This window comes from Vulpes lagopus, chromosome 11, assembly GCF_018345385.1.
Source record: "Vulpes lagopus strain Blue_001 chromosome 11, ASM1834538v1, whole genome shotgun sequence".
Classification (NCBI taxonomy): domain Eukaryota; kingdom Metazoa; phylum Chordata; class Mammalia; order Carnivora; family Canidae; genus Vulpes; species Vulpes lagopus.
Genome location: NC_054834.1, coordinates 104484261 through 104500860, shown reverse-complemented (window position 1 = coordinate 104500860; position 16600 = coordinate 104484261). Strand labels below are relative to the sequence as shown.

Here is a 16600-nt window from a genome sequence, read left to right as displayed (position 1 = left end):
CTTAGGATTCTGTTTTCCACAGGTGGTAAAATTTCAGGTGTGGCAATTTCAGTTAATGTAAGCAAAGAAATGCTATATTAAAGCTGATCCAGTTCACTTAGTATTTTCCTTATGTTTACATATATTTCTACGTTTAATTAATCTTCAAAATATCTAGCTGGACAATAAAAATAAGAGTTTCACATTGTGGAAAGGTTCAGTAATTTGCTTGCGCTATTCACTCACCGTTCTATGATTTATGACAAGGTTTCTTTCTTTTGGCTTTTCTCTCAGAATGGCGTATTTTATAAAATGAACATCACTTTTATGATTTATATATGTGATACTTTCACTCAGAGGACTTTAGGGCCCTCCTAAAGAACAAATTTAGAAAGGCGACTTTTGCTTACCCTTGAGTGTATTACTGCTTTGCTCATCCAGTGAGGCTCCCAAAGGGGTACTGAAACCACATAAACATATAAACCTTAGTATTAAAAAGCTGCTGGAGAGTTGTCACTGCACAACTTTACACTTAAAGGATCATAGCCAAGCAAGCTTCTAATCACAGTTTAACTCTCCTCCCCAAACACAAAAGGAATGCAAGTGTGTTACATAAGTAATATCCTACTAAGCAAACACCTATCTTCAAGTCAGTTCACCAGGAATGGTTTAATCACACGTCTGATCTGCCAGCAATTAAGAGCAAGAATTGTAATTACAAGTGATATGGATTAGCATTTTCTTTACAAAAACAGAAAAAGAGAATGTCAGCAGACATTAAGAAAATGTCTGCTTCCCTCAATCCCTTCCCTAGAAACAGGAAACAGAGTTAAAAGAAAACAAATCTTTACCTTAATAAAATTTGACAGTCAGAATCTAGTTAGAAATAAGACTCAAGAGTTTTTTTGTTAACCTACCACCAGCATTTTAAAGCATCACTCAGTGCCTCCCTTACCCCAACTACTATCTTTTTCGGTCTAAATGGAGAAGCTTGAGGGTTTTTTTTCTGTTTTTAAACTATGAAATACGTGTATCTTCATTTAACTCTGAAAACTAAAAAGTCGGCTTGAGAATCAACCTTAAGAACCAGCCATTGCTACAGTTTTTTCACATTCTTCCTGTTCAAACACAGATAACTTAGAAATCTTTTAACGTGAAAATGTTTTTCATTTCTTTCTCAAAAGTAAATGATAAGAAGAAACACTTGTTTTCTTTTGAAAGTTCTGTTTTGTGATTTGAACCATCCATCAGTAACAGTTTATACCTGTCACAAATTCACATCAGATATGGGATCGGATCATAAAAAAAGTCTCAGAAAAATATTACTGAAATGGCAACTGAATGTGAAAACTTTCTGCAAGTATACAAGCAGTGGCAGTTCTTAGAAAATTAGTGCTTTTGAAATGTAAAAGAATCACAACTACTATAAAGACAATATAAACTGTGAACTGAGTTTTTGCATATATTTTAATAAAACTGAAATTTATGCCTTCATAAAGTCCTTTTTCTTCCCGGATGGCTACTTTCTAAGGACAAAACACTGTATTACTCCTTCTGCCCATGTCTCTACTGATCTGTGCACTAAAAGAAAATGGCAAAGAGAATATGACTGCCATTCTCCTTCAGAAACCAGTTTCTCATTCTTCTAACTGCTGTCTTCCAAATTCTCTCAAAAACTATCCTTTCTTAGATGCTAATTCAAGCAACTTATTTCCACTTAGTCAAAAAAAAAAAAAAAAAAAGATCAAAATAAAGACCCCCTCCCCTTAAAGGAATGACAAATGGTATCTTTATTCAGGATATGGACAGCAGTCAGAAAAAAAAAAAAATGAGAATATATCAAGGGAAAAAGGCCAGCTTTAGAACATTGATAAATAATGTTACAAAGTAGGTAGGTGCCCAACTCTGAGAAGGATCCTAAACTGTTACAGGAAAAAAATAAAATAAAATAAACGACAGTTGCATATATCCTAGCAGTCAAATCTGCATTAATACAGCTAGCATTACAAGACTGTTTGCTCTAGCATTCCCAGGTACAAATGAATACCCCTTTTGTACAAAATAGGTGCAACTGTAAGGGACAAGAAGGAAACCTATGAGGGAAGGAGCAGCAGACTATGTAATCTGCCTACACAAGATTAGCAACAAAACTTTTGGAATTTTCAGAGATGGTATGTCTGATGAATAACATTTGCCTACTGCATTTATCTCTCAAGATCTACTCTCGATATGATCTCTTATATAATCTTCATTCCTATACATCCTAAAGTAAACACCATGTGGTTTTTCTCTGGCCGTTAAACACTATTTTTGGTGCATCTTTAGAGAGAAGATCTGTATACCTCATCATATTTCAAGAAATCTATGACACCCCCAATATAGGTTAAGGAGTTCTGTAGTGAAGAGTGCTTGGTAATTCATGAAAATTACTCAAAAATCCTGGTAATTCATCAATACAGGACATTAATGGAGTAGCGGCCAATATTTTATCTGTGTCTAAGGAAGAAAAATAAGCTGGCATATAGGAAAAATCACCCCCCCCCAACACACACACACAACACTTCCCTACCCCTGGTACTTTAACAAAAAGATTAAGAAAAGCCCAAAAGGAGATGGCAAATATGTGCAGAAGCAAGCACCTTAACTGATTAAAAAAAAAAAAAAAAGTAACATTCTTCATATGAGATTTTACAAGTAGGAAATAAATTGGGGGAAAAAATTAAAATATAAAACGAGCTCTTTTTTACTGCAGAATGATTTACTTGCGATATGATTCACATCCTCTCGTACTTCATCTAAGATTTGTACCAGTTGCCAGAGCATGCAATTAAACAGATTTACGCCGTCTGAATGCCTCCAAAGCCCCACTTCCCTTCGTGCATTCCAGTGCCATCTGACAAACGCATGTCCAAGGACTGGACTCCAAGAACAAAGTCAGCTGGCTTCATAGCTGTCCAAATAGAATTAAGGCACAAAAATAAAACTGAAGCCCCGGCAGTGGGTGTCCATTAAATCCATGTAGGACGCATTTGAAAGGGAAATCATTCCACGCCGGATATACAGATGTCAGAAATAAAACAGCCGCGTGAAATGTGAAAATCCTCTCGGATAGAAAGGAGGCAGGAGAATAGTAAGGACACGGCCTGGTGACCCCTAGGTCTCCGACCCCCTGATGCACCGGGGCTGAAGTCCTAACAACTGGGAAGTCGACACGGCCGCCAAACAATCAGCGGCCGCAGTACTTGCATTTCTAATCTTTTGGAGGAGGAAACCGTCGTCCGGTTCGCCTTCCGGCTGCGCGCTCGCAAAGGCCCTGGGGCCACCGGGCTGCGGCCGCACACCCCCGGGGACGGGGCGCGGGGCGCGGGGCGCGGGGCGCGGGCCGGGACTCACCGGCAGTCCTTGAGCCATATCGCGATCTTCTCGTTGGGCACGTTCCCTGCGGGGCAGAGCGGGGGACACCCGGTTACCGACGCGGGGGCTCCCCCGGGGGGTCCACCTGCCCGCCCCCCGCGAGGCTGCGAGCGCGTCCCCGGGGGGCTCCGGGCCCCGCAGGACCTTCCGGGGCGCCCCGCCGTGCCCGCCCCGCCCCGCCCCCGCCCCGCGCCCCGCGCCCCGCGCCCACCTCTCCCGGCGGCCGCCCGCAGCTGCGCGCCCGGGAGGTCCTCGTCGTCGTCCTCGTCCTCCTCCTGCGTCGTCGCCTCCGCCGACAGGTCCTCGGTCTCCGACGCCTGCCAGGAGCCGCGGCACTTGGCCCAGGCCTTCCTCCGCCGGCTCGCCACTTGCCACTCCAGCTCCTCCTCCGCCTCCGCCGACGCCGCCAGAGGCCGGTCCATGGCCGCGCCGCGCGCTCCGCCGCCCCAGCCCGAGCCTGCGAGACACGCGGCGGCCGCGGGGACCCCCGCCCCTGCTGTCAGCGCCCGGCCGGGCTGGGGGCCCCGGGGAGCGGCCGCGGGCGCGGGAGGGGGCGGCGGGGGCGGGGGCGGGGGCGGAGGCGCGGGCGGAGGCGGAGGCGGAGGGGGCGGGAGGGAGGGAGGGAGGGAGGAAGGGGAGGGAGGGGGCAGGCGGCCGGCGCTTCACATCAAGCCGGCGCGGCGCGGCGCGGGAGCGCGAGTGGCCCGAGCGGGCGCCGCGGAGGACGGGCGCCGGCCAGCCCCGGGCCCCGCCCCAGCCCCGCCCCCGGGTCCCGGCCCCGCCCCCGGGTCCCGGCCCCGCCCCCGGGTCCCGGCCCCGCCCCCGGGTCCCGGCCCCGCCCCCGGGTCCCGGCCCCGCCCCCGGCCCCGCCCCTGCCCGACGCGCCGCGGGCCCGGCCGGCCTCGGAGCGTCTACGCGCCCTTCCTTGGCCCCGCCCCAGCCCCGCCCCCGGGTCCCGGCCCCGCCCCCGGCCCCGCCCCTGCCCGACGCGCCGCGGGCCCGGCCGGCCTCGGAGCGTCTACGCGCCCTTCCTTGGCCCCGCCCCGGCCCCGCCCCCGGGGCCCGGCCCTGCCCCCAGCCCCGCCCCCGCCCGACGCGCCGCGGGCCTGGCCGGCCTCTGAGCGTCTACGCGCCCCTCCCTCCAGCCCCGCCTCCTTCCCCGGCCCCGCCCCCTCCAGACGCGCCCCGGGCCCGGCCGGCCTCTGCGAGCCTGCGCGCCCCTCCCTGGCCCCGCCCCCGGACCTGGCCCCGCCCCCGCCCGACGCGCCCCGGGCCCCGCCGGCCTCCGCGCGCCTGCGCACCCCTCCCCCGGCGGCGTGCCCCGCCCCCTTCCGGCCGGGGGCGCGCGGGGCGGGGCGGGGCGGGGCGAGGAGTGGGGCGCTGCGGGCCGCCGCCGCCGCCCGCGGAGGGGCCGACGTTTGCGGGCCTGTTCGTCTCCAGGCTTTGCTGCCCGACAAGTGCGCTCGCGGGAGAGCCGCGCCCGGCCACGCGCCTCGCTCGCCCGCGGCCAGCCCGGTGTGGCCGCGGTCCTGTTCCCCGGGTCCCAGGGGTCGAGGATGAAGATGCAGAGAGGCGCGTAGCTGGTATTTGCCAAAATGTCAGAACTGGGAAAGGCCGAACTTGGTGAAGCGCCGCTTTCTTCCTTAAGAAAGTCACGGGTCGTGGCTTTGCTGTGTGTGAGCAGGGACCGAGGGAGAAGGCTTCGTCCGGAAATCCCACATGGGACGCGGAGAGAGGAAGGAAAGGAGAGCAGGGGACGGCTAGGAAAATGCAGAAATACTTGGACTGTGGTGTCTGCAAGATGCGACGAGAAACAGATGGCGTCGGGGTTCAGAACTAATTTTAAAGAGGCGTCTGGGCATCGCGCCCTTCCCCCCCCCTTAAGGCTCATCTGGTTTAAAGACTATAAAACCCTGTAGAGAATCACACACCCGCTTCTGATGGTCTGCAAGGTAGTGCCGAGAATGCGCGCGGACCGCCCAGGGCCACCTGAGCTGGAGCAGTGGACAGACTCAGGGCTTGAAGGTTCACTCTAGCCTTTTTTTTTTTTTTTTTTTGAGTCTGAACAGACTTTTCAGCCCTGCGGAGCCCTGTAGCAAGACCCTGCTAAGGACTGACTGACCTTCAGAGTAGGTTAGAGCTTGACTTACCCTCAGACTAGGTTAGAGCCTGGACTTACTGACCCTCAGAGTAGGTTAGAGCCTGACTTACTGACCCTCAGAGTAGGTTAGAGCCTGACTTACTGACCCTTCAGAGTAGGTTAGAGCCTGACTTACTGACCCTTCAGATTAGGCTGGAGCTTGGACTTACTGACCCTTCAGAGTAGGTTAGAGCCTGACTTACTGACCCTTCTTCACAGTAGGTTAGAGCTTGGACTTTCTGACCCTTCTTCACAGTAGCCTGGAGCCTGACTTACTGACCCTTCAGAGTAGGTTAGAGCCTGACTTACTGACCCTTCAGAGGAGGCTGGAGCCTGGACTTACTGACCCTCAGAGTAGGTTAGAGCCTGACTTACTGACCCTCAGAGTAGGTTAGAGCCTGACTTACTGACCCTTCTTCACAGTAGGTTAGAGCCTGGACTTACTTGACCCTTCAGAGTAGGTTAGAGCCTGACTTACCCTCAGACTAGGTTAGAGCCTGGACTTACTGACCTTTCAGAGTAGGCTAGAGCCTGATTTACCCTCAGAGTAGGTTAGAGCCTGGACTTACTGACCCTTCACAGTAGGTTAGAGCCTGACTTACTCTTCAGAGTAGGCTAGAGCCTGACTTACCCTCAGAGTAGGTTAGAGCCTGACTTACCCTCAGAGTAGGTTAGAGCCTGGACTTACTGAGCCTTCAGAGTCAGTTAGAGCCTGACTTACTGACCCTTCAGAGTAGGTTAGAGCCTGACTTACTGACCCTCAGAGTAGGTTAGAGCCTGACTTACCCTCAGACTAGGTTAGAGCCTGGACTTACTGACCCTTCACAGTAGGTTAGAGCCTGACGTACCCTCAGAGTAGGTTAGAGCCTGGACTTACCCTTCAGAGTAGGTTAGAGCCTGACTTACTGACCCTTCAGAGTAGGTTAGAGCCTGACGTACCCTCAGAGTAGGTTAGAGCCTGGACTTACCCTTCAGAGTAGGTTAGAGCCTGACTTACCCTTCAGAGTAGGTTAGAGCCTGATTTACTGACCCTCAGAGTAGGTTAGAGCCTGACTTACCCTCAGACTAGGTTAGAGCCTGGACTTACTGACCTTTCAGAGTAGGCTAGAGCCTGATTTACCCTCAGAGTAGGTTAGAGCCTGGACTTACTGACCCTTCAGAGTAGGTTAGAGCCTGACTTACTCTTCAGAGTAGGCTAGAGCCTGACTTACCCTCAGAGTAGGTTAGAGCCTGGACTTACTGACCCTTCAGAGTCGGTTAGAGCCTGACTTACCCTTCAGAGTAGGTTAGAGCCTGACTTAACCCTCAGAGTAGGTTAGAGCCTGACTCACTGACCCTTCAGAGTAGGTTAGAGCCTGACTTACCCTTCAGAGTAGGCTAGAGCCTGATTTACCCTCAGAGTAGGTTAGAGCCTGGACTTACTGACCCTTCAGAGTAGGTTAGAGCCTGACTTACCCTTCAGAGTAGGCTAGAGCCTGACTTACCCTCAGAGTAGGTTAGAGCCTGGACTTACTGACCCTTCAGAGTCGGTTAGAGCCTGACTTACTGACCCTTCAGAGTAGGTTAGAGCCTGACTTACTGACCCTCAGAGTAGGTTAGAGCCTGACGTACCCTCAGAGTAGGTTAGAGCCTGGACTTACCCTTCAGAGTAGGTTAGAGCCTGACTTACCCTTCAGAGTAGGTTAGAGCCTGACTTACTGACCCTCAGAGTAGGTTAGAGCCTGACTCACTGACCCTTCAGAGTAGGTTAGAGCCTGACTTACTGACCCTTCAGAGTAGGTTAGAGCCTGACTTACTGACCTTTCACAGTAGGCTGGAGCCTGAGTTACTGACCCTTCAGAGTAGGCTGGAGTCTGGACTTAGCCTTATAGTAGGTTAGAGCCTGACTTACTGACCCTTCACAGTAGGCTGGAGCCTGACTTACTGACCCTCAGAGTAGGTTAGAGCCTGGACTTACTGACCCTTCAGAGTAGGGTCAGTATATATTCAGAGTAGGGTCAGGCTATAGAGCCTGACTAAGGACCCTTCAGAGTAGGGTCAGGCTATAGAGCCTGACTAAGGACCCTTCACAGTAGGCTGGAGCCTTGCTTACCCTTCAGAATAGGCTAGAGCCTGGACTTACCCTTCAGAGTAGGCTAGAGCCTGGCATTCTTTGGAAAAGTGAGCAAGTCAGAGAGTGGGAGGTGGTAGGAGAGGAGGCCCTGAAAGGGTTGGTCAGAAACCAGGCAGAGAAAAACTATGCTGTCTTCTCAGTTTCATCCTGGGTCCTGTCCGACCCCACCCTCCTTCTCTGGGGCTCCCAGCTTCAGCGTTATCTCCACATGCTGCTGCTGACTCCATGACTCCATGTCCTTGCATCTCAAAGGGCTGCTGTTCTTTCCATCCTATGCCTTCATGAATTGCAGAACCTTTCCTGGACCACATCTTTCCATCACTCTGATCACCTCTCTCCCACGATTCCTGATACACAACTGAATGTCTAGGTCACTCATTTTGAGCCAGAAAAGTGCGGTAAGTGATATGACTGGCTTTTGAGGGTACGTTTGGCTTCCCAGCTACACTGTGACGTTATTCTGGATTCTTCTTGTACCCCTTACACTTTCAGTACAGTTTTTTTGTTTAAATACTTTGAGACAACAGAGAATTTTTGAGAAAGGCGACGGTGTACCATATTTTATATTTAAAAGCCAAATGCCAGGATCAATCTATAAAGAAAGGTTAGGGGGACCCCAGCAGGTAATATTAGCATAGAATATAGAAATTGTTGAGTCTCCAATAGCACAATTGTGTGTTTTCCTCTACATGATACTTCTTAATGCAAGATGTTGAGGATACAGAAATAGTAGGGGAAGGAAATCCTTGAAACAGCAAGCTGTTTTGAAGAAGGGTTTTCATTGCATTCTCAGCCTTGAAATTTCAAAAAAAAAAAAAAATGCCCAAGGTGTTTCACTTATTGAATAATGAATGCCGTATCACACATGAGGAGAGTCTAGCTATTTGCTTCAAGGAATTTTTACCCAGAGAGACCAACTGCGAGTCCACATTGCAGAAGCGCTGCATAAGGAATAATGTCTGATTCACCCACGCTTATATGCTGACGAGCTAGCGGAATAAACACATTCATGTTAGATGTGAATAATTCCATCCAGCAAGCTGTAGTGGAAACAGTAGGGTCTTTGGTGTTAGAGTGAAGTTTGAAATCTGTTTCTCTGTCTTTCTAGTTTTATGGCCTAAGGCAAGACAGTTCTTATCTCAAGCCATCCATTCCTCAACTGTGAAATAGCAATCCTGACAACAACCTTCCCAAACTGATGTGAGTATCACATGGAATCACAGGGAAGTAGGAGCTCAGGATAGCTGCTGGAATTGTTATCTTGCAGAAGGCAAAAATCAATTTTATACTAGGGGGATTGTTCTTATACTGGTAAGCGACATCTACATGCTTACGCAGATGAATTTTTTAAATGGCATAAATTTAGGCTAAAGCATAAACATGCTCTGATTAGATAGTTTTAAATGGAAAAGCTTGTATCAGAAATGAAACATTATGCTGTTTAATTATTTTAGTTACTTTTTGCTTTTCCAGACCTTAACAAATGCCTCAAAATTACTAAACAAGATTTACTTTTGGGTAAGCTAAGACATTTTGTTCTAGTTATTGCACTGTTGTTCAATAATATTTATGCAGTCAAAATTTTATTTTGTGTATCAAAATCTTAATAATACAGACTCTGATCAGAAAGTGGTGGCATTGCAGTTTACCAAAGTTTCATCCCTTATTAAGCCAAATAAATAGATAGATAGATAGATAGATAGATAGATAGATAGATAGATACTGGAAGGTATAAGCTAATTGCAAATTAAATAGAGCAGCATTTTCTATTTCAATAGGATTGCCTGGGAAAAGAGCTCTATATGAAATAAGTTTGGAAAACACTATGTATTATATCCCCACTTCTCCAACCCAGGCCAGTCACGATGAACATAAAAGAGAAATAAATTCTAAAGATTTATTTGGGGGAAAAAAAACACTGGTTGACTTCATTTTACCCAGTATTTCTAAAATTCATTTCAACCTGAAATCTTTTGGGCCTACTCAATACGGCTATTACCATTTCCAGGGATACTGGTGGAAAACTGCAACAGGAAACAAGAGGATGAAAGGAAAATGTTATCAGTGAAAAATTCTTCAAAAACTTTCAAGGTTTATTTACAAACCATATAAATGAGCAATGGGGAAAGGTGGTTAGTCTGACTTAAGATTTTTTTCTGATATATTTCTTTAAGTCATTATTAATATTTAAAATATTTCTAGTTGTGTATATTTTAAAGTAATAAAACTCATTTTGTAGTCTATATTTGAACCTATTACTTTTTCTTAGGGTTTTTCCACATTAGCAAAAATTCAGAGAGTGTGATACTAGTTCATTGTCCTCCTGAGTAACCATTAATATAGCGTAACAACCTGCTATTTTGATTTCCCTTATTTTCTCAGGTACACACCCGTAGGAGAAGCAGGTGTTAGTTAATACCAGTGGAACATTCCTTGCAGATTAATCACATAATCTGGGTTAATTTACATACTTTCTAATTTTTGGATGTTGAAGATTCATCATTTTATCACCCATTTCCCTGTCCTCAGATCACAATTTCTTGACATGGCCACATAGGGCTAAATTTACCCTTTCCATGGCAAAACCTTGTAGATACCTTGTTTTCTTTTCAGGGGCTCAATTCTTTGGTGTTTCTGAGCAACAGGTAAGAATAGCTCATCTATTCTTCATCAACAATTGACTGAAGCAAGATTATGTAACAGAATAGGCTTTATTTGGTCTGTTTCATGAATTCATGAAAGTTTAGATCAGTCCTTTTTTTTTTTTCTATTGAGTTCTGCCCTAAAATATTTTTTAAACACTCTGACATTTTGAATCATAAAAGCCTTAGAAGAGGTACATCTATCGACATTAAATACTCAATCTATGCCATTTGATATCAAACATTTTTATGCAGCACACAGCAAAACAAGAGGATGCCATGATTGCATTGCCCAGTGTTAACACTGTCCTATTATATGATCAATGTACTGATATGCATTTTCTTCCTATTTTAAGATTAATTTCTAGCTCATGTCACAGGTATGATTATTTCCTATTTTAAGCCATTTAGCACTTAAATAAGTTTCACAATGCATATATATATTTAAAATTACATTTACGTGTAAATCTTCCTATCATCTTTCATGAAAATCAGAAGAGGTTGGTGACTAGATGAACCATATCTAATACTGATGTATCTTTAAAAGCTTTAAATGGAACTGACCTTATAGACAGTTCTTTAGCACACACACACACACACACACACACACACACACACACAATGTCTTTTTAAAAACGAATTCTGATGTGTGCCTGAACCTGAATAAATATAAACTGTACTGCCTCTCCCCCCACATTTCCCTTCTGTAATCTCCTTTCTGCAGCTCCTTCATGCCCATCTCAGAACAAACACAATCTGCATTCAGAACAGGACCGTTTACAAGTTCAATGGAGTTATTTTGGGTGAGTCATTGAAAACACAGTACAAAACCTTTCCTCACTCACCAGAAATGCATTTTTAAAATAAAGCCAAAATGAACAAGGCTTGGCAAGTTTGAGGGTGGACAAAATGGGGAGAGAGTAGGGTTTCTGCCAGACTCAGACAGGATTTTGCTAAACCATTTTTGTCTATTCCTTACATTCAACTCTACCAATTTTTCTTACTATCACTGACCAAAAAGTATAAGATTGAGCAGGTGGGATATCAAAACAAGGGTACTTCATATCAACCACCTCGTGATACTGAGTAGAACCAGCAAATCCCTTATACCGTAGTATCAGTTTTAAGTCCCGTTTTTGCCATTCTTTAATTCAGAAGCTGTAAGATGTATCCACTGAATAATCCCTTTATTATAAGTAAATCAATTTTAACAAATTAATTAGATAATAAAATATTAAAGGAAATAGAGCAATAGAGACAGAAAATAATAAGCTAGTTCCTTAAAACCTTTTGAAGTTTAATTAATATAATGAAAGTCTGTACAATGGCTTGATCCATTTTAGATATTTAACATTCAGGTATTCAATGATTCTATGAATCAGTGTAGATTCTTTATCTATCAATCTAACATACTACTCACCCTTTATCCTGCAAAAACTTTCTAGCAGAAATACAAGCAATCACTCTTCCACAACTTGGTGCAAATCAGTCGAGGTTCACATCTCATGAGCAGAAACCTAGATTCAATAAAGAGAGATTCTTAAACATATAATGATAATTCAGAATTCCTTTGTCATAAAATTTGATGGTCCATGAAAGCCACCTTTAACACAGGTTGACCCAGCAAGTTACTTTGTAATTACCACACCTTGCAGGCAGCCCTACAGTTAGAATTGTTCATAAAGGGTCTATCTCCAAGCTTCAGGGACAAGCCAGGTTCTCCTAAATGGAACTATGCAAATGTTCTCCTTGAACTCCCTGCAAATTATCAGTTTCCACAAGTCAGGGTGACAATTGTTGGTTAAACGGAATGAAAACTCTGTGTTTGAAAGTTAATCTGGCTATGAAAGCACTAGGGTCATAATAAACAAACACATATTTCCTGCTGTAGTTTAAGAGCATAGCCAAGAACTCTGGTTTCCCACATTTGGGGAATTTTTTCCTCTTCTTTTATGGTTAGGCAATTGTTTTTGAATTATAAAATAAGTACTTATACAGGCTTCAAAGCTTATCTCAACCATCTAAGAATGATTTTATCATTGTATTTAAATATAATCTACAAATGATCAAAAATTAAAGGGACTAAATATCTATTGATGAGAACCCAAACCAAGGACTTCCCCACAATCTTGTTTCAAATTAAATAGAAAAATGAAGCAAACCTCCATTAAAATTTTTTTGGAGGGCGGCCCTGGTGGTGCAGCGGCTTAGCGCTGCCTGCAGCCTGAGGTGTGATCCTGGAGACCTGGGATCGAGTCCCATGTTGAGCTCCCTGCATGGAGCCTGCTTCTCCCTCTGCCTGTGCCTCTGCTTCTCTTTCTTTCTGTGTCTCTCATGAATAAACAAATAAAACCTTTAAAAAAATAAATAAAATAAATTTTTTTTGGAGTAGGCAAGAAAGGTAGCATATTTGGCCTGGATTACATTAGCACTAAGTCAAAACGCTGAAAGTCAGGCTTATTAATAGACTGTTATTAAATAAAAGAACTACAGGATAAAGGTCAACACAGGTTGTTTGGGTTAATTTTTTAAAAATCCCCCAAGCCTGTGTCTTTCCAATTTTTTACTAGTCAGCCAAATTGGCACCTTAAAACCTTTAAATACTGTAATTATAATAGTGCTGATATTCGATTTGGAGAAATGCTATTAGAAGAGCAATTATTTCAGTGAACCCAAGGAAATAACAGTAATAAAAATGGATACTTTATATTGAGCATTTGTGCCAGACACAGTACTTAGGGCTGGATTTACAGTGCCTCATTTAATACCACAATTCTATAACAGCTTGTATTATCTTCACTTTATAGTTAGGGAAACTAAGCTTCAGAGAGGTTAACACTTGCCCCAGGCCATGTACTAATAAGTGGCAGAGGGGAACCTGGAGTTTCCCCCTGCAAAGCCTATGTCCTCACTTAAGATGTATAACTGTCTCCTAGTACTCCAGGCCCCCTTTTTTGTTGTTGTTGTTTTGGGTTTTTTGTTCTTGTTTTTGTTTTATTTGAGAGAGAGTGAGAGAGCATGGGGCAAGGGGTGCAGATGGAGAGGGAAAAGCAGATTCCTGCTAAGCAGGGAGCTTGATCGGAGGACCCTAGGATCATGACCTGAGCCAGAACGCTCTACCACTCAACCCACTGAGCCACCCAGGCATCTCTCCAGGCCCACTGTTAGAGAAACATTAGTAATCACTCTCTTAGCACTGAAGAGATTCTTCTTGTATAGCTGATGAGCAGTTCTGTGACTCAGCACTGGAAGGAATCCTAGGGAGCCAATTACCTACTGCAACTCTCATTTTACAAAGGGAGGGAAACTGAGCTCAGAAACTTTAAGTAGCCTGCTCAAGGTCAGCCATCTAGTTAGTGACAGAAGTAATTAGGGACAAGAATCCATATCTCAAAGCCCTACAAACACTGATAAAAGCAAAGGTAAAAAAAAAATTTTATCTTATCAAATGTTCTGAAAAACTTTGGAGAATATGAAAACAAAGATTTTGAGTATGTAGGCTCCTTAAGGGCATGTAATATTATAATTTATCAGTAAAGGTGATACCTCTATTCCAAAATTTGTAGCTGCACCTAGCCATCTTTCTGGAGAGGACTCAAGGTTGGGGACAGAGAAAATCTCTGCAAACTTGAGTATATTATTCAACTAATTTTTGAGTCCTTCTAGGATAACATCCTATATTCTCTTAGATACAAAAACCCAAGACTGTAGCATCCCTGGCCCAGCCAAAGAACTTTCTCAGGGGAATCACACTCATAATCAAGAAGAGAGAATTTTTGCTTCTTTTTTTTTAAAGTTTTATTTATTTATGATAGTCACAGAGAGAGAGAGAGAGAGAGAGAGAGAGGCAGAGACATAGGCAGAGGGAGAAGCAGGCTCCATGCACCGGGAGCCCGACGTGGGACTCGATCCAGGGTCTCCAGGATCGCGCCCTGGGCCAAAGGCAGGCGCCAAACCACTGCGCCACCCAGGGATCCCGAATTTTTGCTTCTTAACCTAAAATCTGGTCTTCCAAGTAAGCCTTAACTGCCCAATAGGAGACCTGAAGTTTTAAGATTTCACCTTTTACCTAAGAAATATTGAAAATTCTATTTTGAAGAGAAACAATAGTCAGAAAGTTTTTCTGAAGGTTAAAAATTCAGCCACTACTATGACTAATATATACTATATGTGAATATTCCAATATGTTAGTATTTAGCCATAATTTAAAGCAGACCAGCAAAGAGCTTGACAGTATCAAATGATTTCCAAAAAGATGGTTTTTGGAAAAAATAGATGGTTTTTACACTCTGATTTGTAAAATGGCTCTGCCTGTATTGATTCTCAATATGAGCAATGATGTATAATGAGATGCATTATTTCTAATAAGGAGTCTTCCCAGAAATTGTTAAGTACATCAGCCTGTGCTCTCTTTAGGAGAACCTCAGAAGAAATATCTTTTTACAATATTTGTTCCAAGAGGAGTTGAAATTACTGGGACATTTTATTGTAATCTCATGGGCACTGGGTCTTGGATAAGTAACAAAGTTTCTGTTTTTAACATTGGTTTCTAGAAAATTGAAAGCCAAATGTGTGGCTCACTCATGGTAGATGAGTAGGTCATCATGGTATGCATCCTAAATCTTATTCATAGCTGTATTTTGTCCCCACCCTTTTTTTCCTTCTATTTTTTTCCTTTCTCAAAATAATATTTTTATAATTTTGATACTCCTCTTCTTCACAATAAGGAATAGCTAAATCTCTAAGAATATTATGCAAAATTATGTTTACGATACAATATATATATCCATAGAGGAATATTAGCAAGGAAACAAAAATGTGCCATTACAATGACAATATTATGGCTTTTTTACTTTTTTTTCCAAACTTTTTCAAAGTATATTTATAATTTAGGGAGAAAAAGTTATTTGAACTTTGAAAACTCTATTTTTCCAGAGATAGAAGTATGGGAAATATTTGCACGACCCCTCACAATGTATTTCAGTTTGATTATGTCGAGGATAGTGGGGAACTATCATAAAGTGAGGTTGGAATGGTAGGTGAGAGCCAAACTTCAAAGGCCTTAGTGTGCTATTTTAAGATTGTGTCATTGTAAGTGGGAAGTTAGAAGCACCTTTCAGTTTTTAACTGAAGGGCTTTATTGAAAGACAACTAGTAACTTTATAGCTGAAAGAGTGGGACATTGTTAGGCAAAGGAGCCTATTAGGAGGCTTACTAGTATGGGGCCTGGAGATAGGGAGGTTAATAAAGACTCAAATTAGTCTGGTGGAAATAGAGGCCGCGATCAGATTTGACAAATTGGAAATGGATGGGAGGAAAGAAACAAAATGATCTTCAAGTTTTGTCTTCTACTGTAGGTACATGGATAGGTATTGGTGTCATTCAATGTGATAGAGAATTTAGAAGAATTTGGTATTTGGCATTAATTTGTTTAGGAGTAAGGAAAACAAGAGAGAGGAAAGGAAATGGGTTCATTATAGGATATATTAGATATGAGGTGCTTATAAATCATACTGATAGGGATGTAGCCCCAAGCATTCGAAAGTACAGTACAGAGCTGAAACTCTGGATGAAAGTTTGGCTTAAATATTGTAAGGTATGTGTGTGCTTGGACTCACTAGCACTAGAGAGCCATGTTATATTTCCCAAGTAAACTATTCCAAATCCAGCAAAGCAGTAGTCATCAATGACTCCTAAAATGCTAAATCTTCTGGTTCCTTTTCAGCCCTTATTTTATAGTTATCCTTATAGCTTTTGTAGGACTGACTCTTCCTCTCAGTTCTTTCTTGATCTTACATTTTCCTTATCTCCTTCACTGGCTTGCTTTCTTTTACCAGCTTTATTGTTGTGTTCTTGAGAGTTCCCCTCTATTAAGTCTACATACTCTCCCTGACTGAGATGGAGAAGACTAAAGGTGGAGAAGTTTGGAGAGAAACAAGAGTTTGTTGAATGTATTAAGTTTGAAACATCCAAAGGGATATGTTGAGTAGGCATTTAGATACGTGAATATAGAGCTCAAGGGAAAAATGTGGACTGGAATATTTTTTTAAATTTTTTTATTTATTTATGATAGTCACACAGAGAGAGAGAGAGAGAGAGAGAGAGGCAGAGACATAGGCAGAGGGAGAAGCAGGCTCCATGCACCGGGAGCCCGACGTGGGATTCGATCCTGGGTCTCCAGGATCGCGCCCTGGGCCAAAGGCTGGCGCCAAACCGCTGCACCACCCAGGGATCCCTGGACTGAAATATTAATTTAAGAGTCGTCAGCATATAAATAGTATGTACAGTTTGACTATTGTGGACATTGCTGCT

General features: G+C 44.0%; 1 protein-coding gene and 2 long non-coding RNA genes across 5 annotated transcripts in view; 1 reads left to right on the top strand and 2 right to left on the bottom strand.

Annotated features, from left to right (window-relative positions):
* ITPRID2 (ITPR interacting domain containing 2) overlaps positions 1-3979 on the bottom strand; it is a 38341-nt gene extending 34362 nt beyond the window's left edge. For 2 of the 3 annotated variants that reach the window (XM_041773966.1, XM_041773967.1), the window contains exons 1-3: positions 3605-3979; positions 3373-3418; positions 390-439 (exon numbers count right to left, since the gene is read on the bottom strand). In XM_041773966.1, the coding sequence (XP_041629900.1) occupies positions 390-439; positions 3373-3418; positions 3605-3815 (307 nt within the window). In that variant the 5' untranslated portion in view covers positions 3816-3979. The remainder of the gene's footprint in view (positions 1-389; positions 440-3372; positions 3419-3604) is intronic. The other variant, XM_041773965.1, reaches the window with a different exon arrangement.
* A 2709-nt stretch (positions 3980-6688) lies between these two features.
* Positions 6689-11702, top strand: LOC121501666. Its single transcript, XR_005990658.1, has 3 exons — positions 6689-8044; positions 8755-8846; positions 9655-11702. It is a non-coding gene; the product is annotated as an uncharacterized LOC121501666 (long non-coding RNA).
* Positions 9548-16600, bottom strand: part of LOC121501667 — a 47215-nt gene continuing 40162 nt past the window's right edge. The window contains exons 2-3 of the long non-coding RNA XR_005990659.1: positions 11709-11805; positions 9548-9670 (exon numbers count right to left, since the gene is read on the bottom strand). This is a non-coding gene — a long non-coding RNA (uncharacterized LOC121501667). The remainder of the gene's footprint in view (positions 9671-11708; positions 11806-16600) is intronic.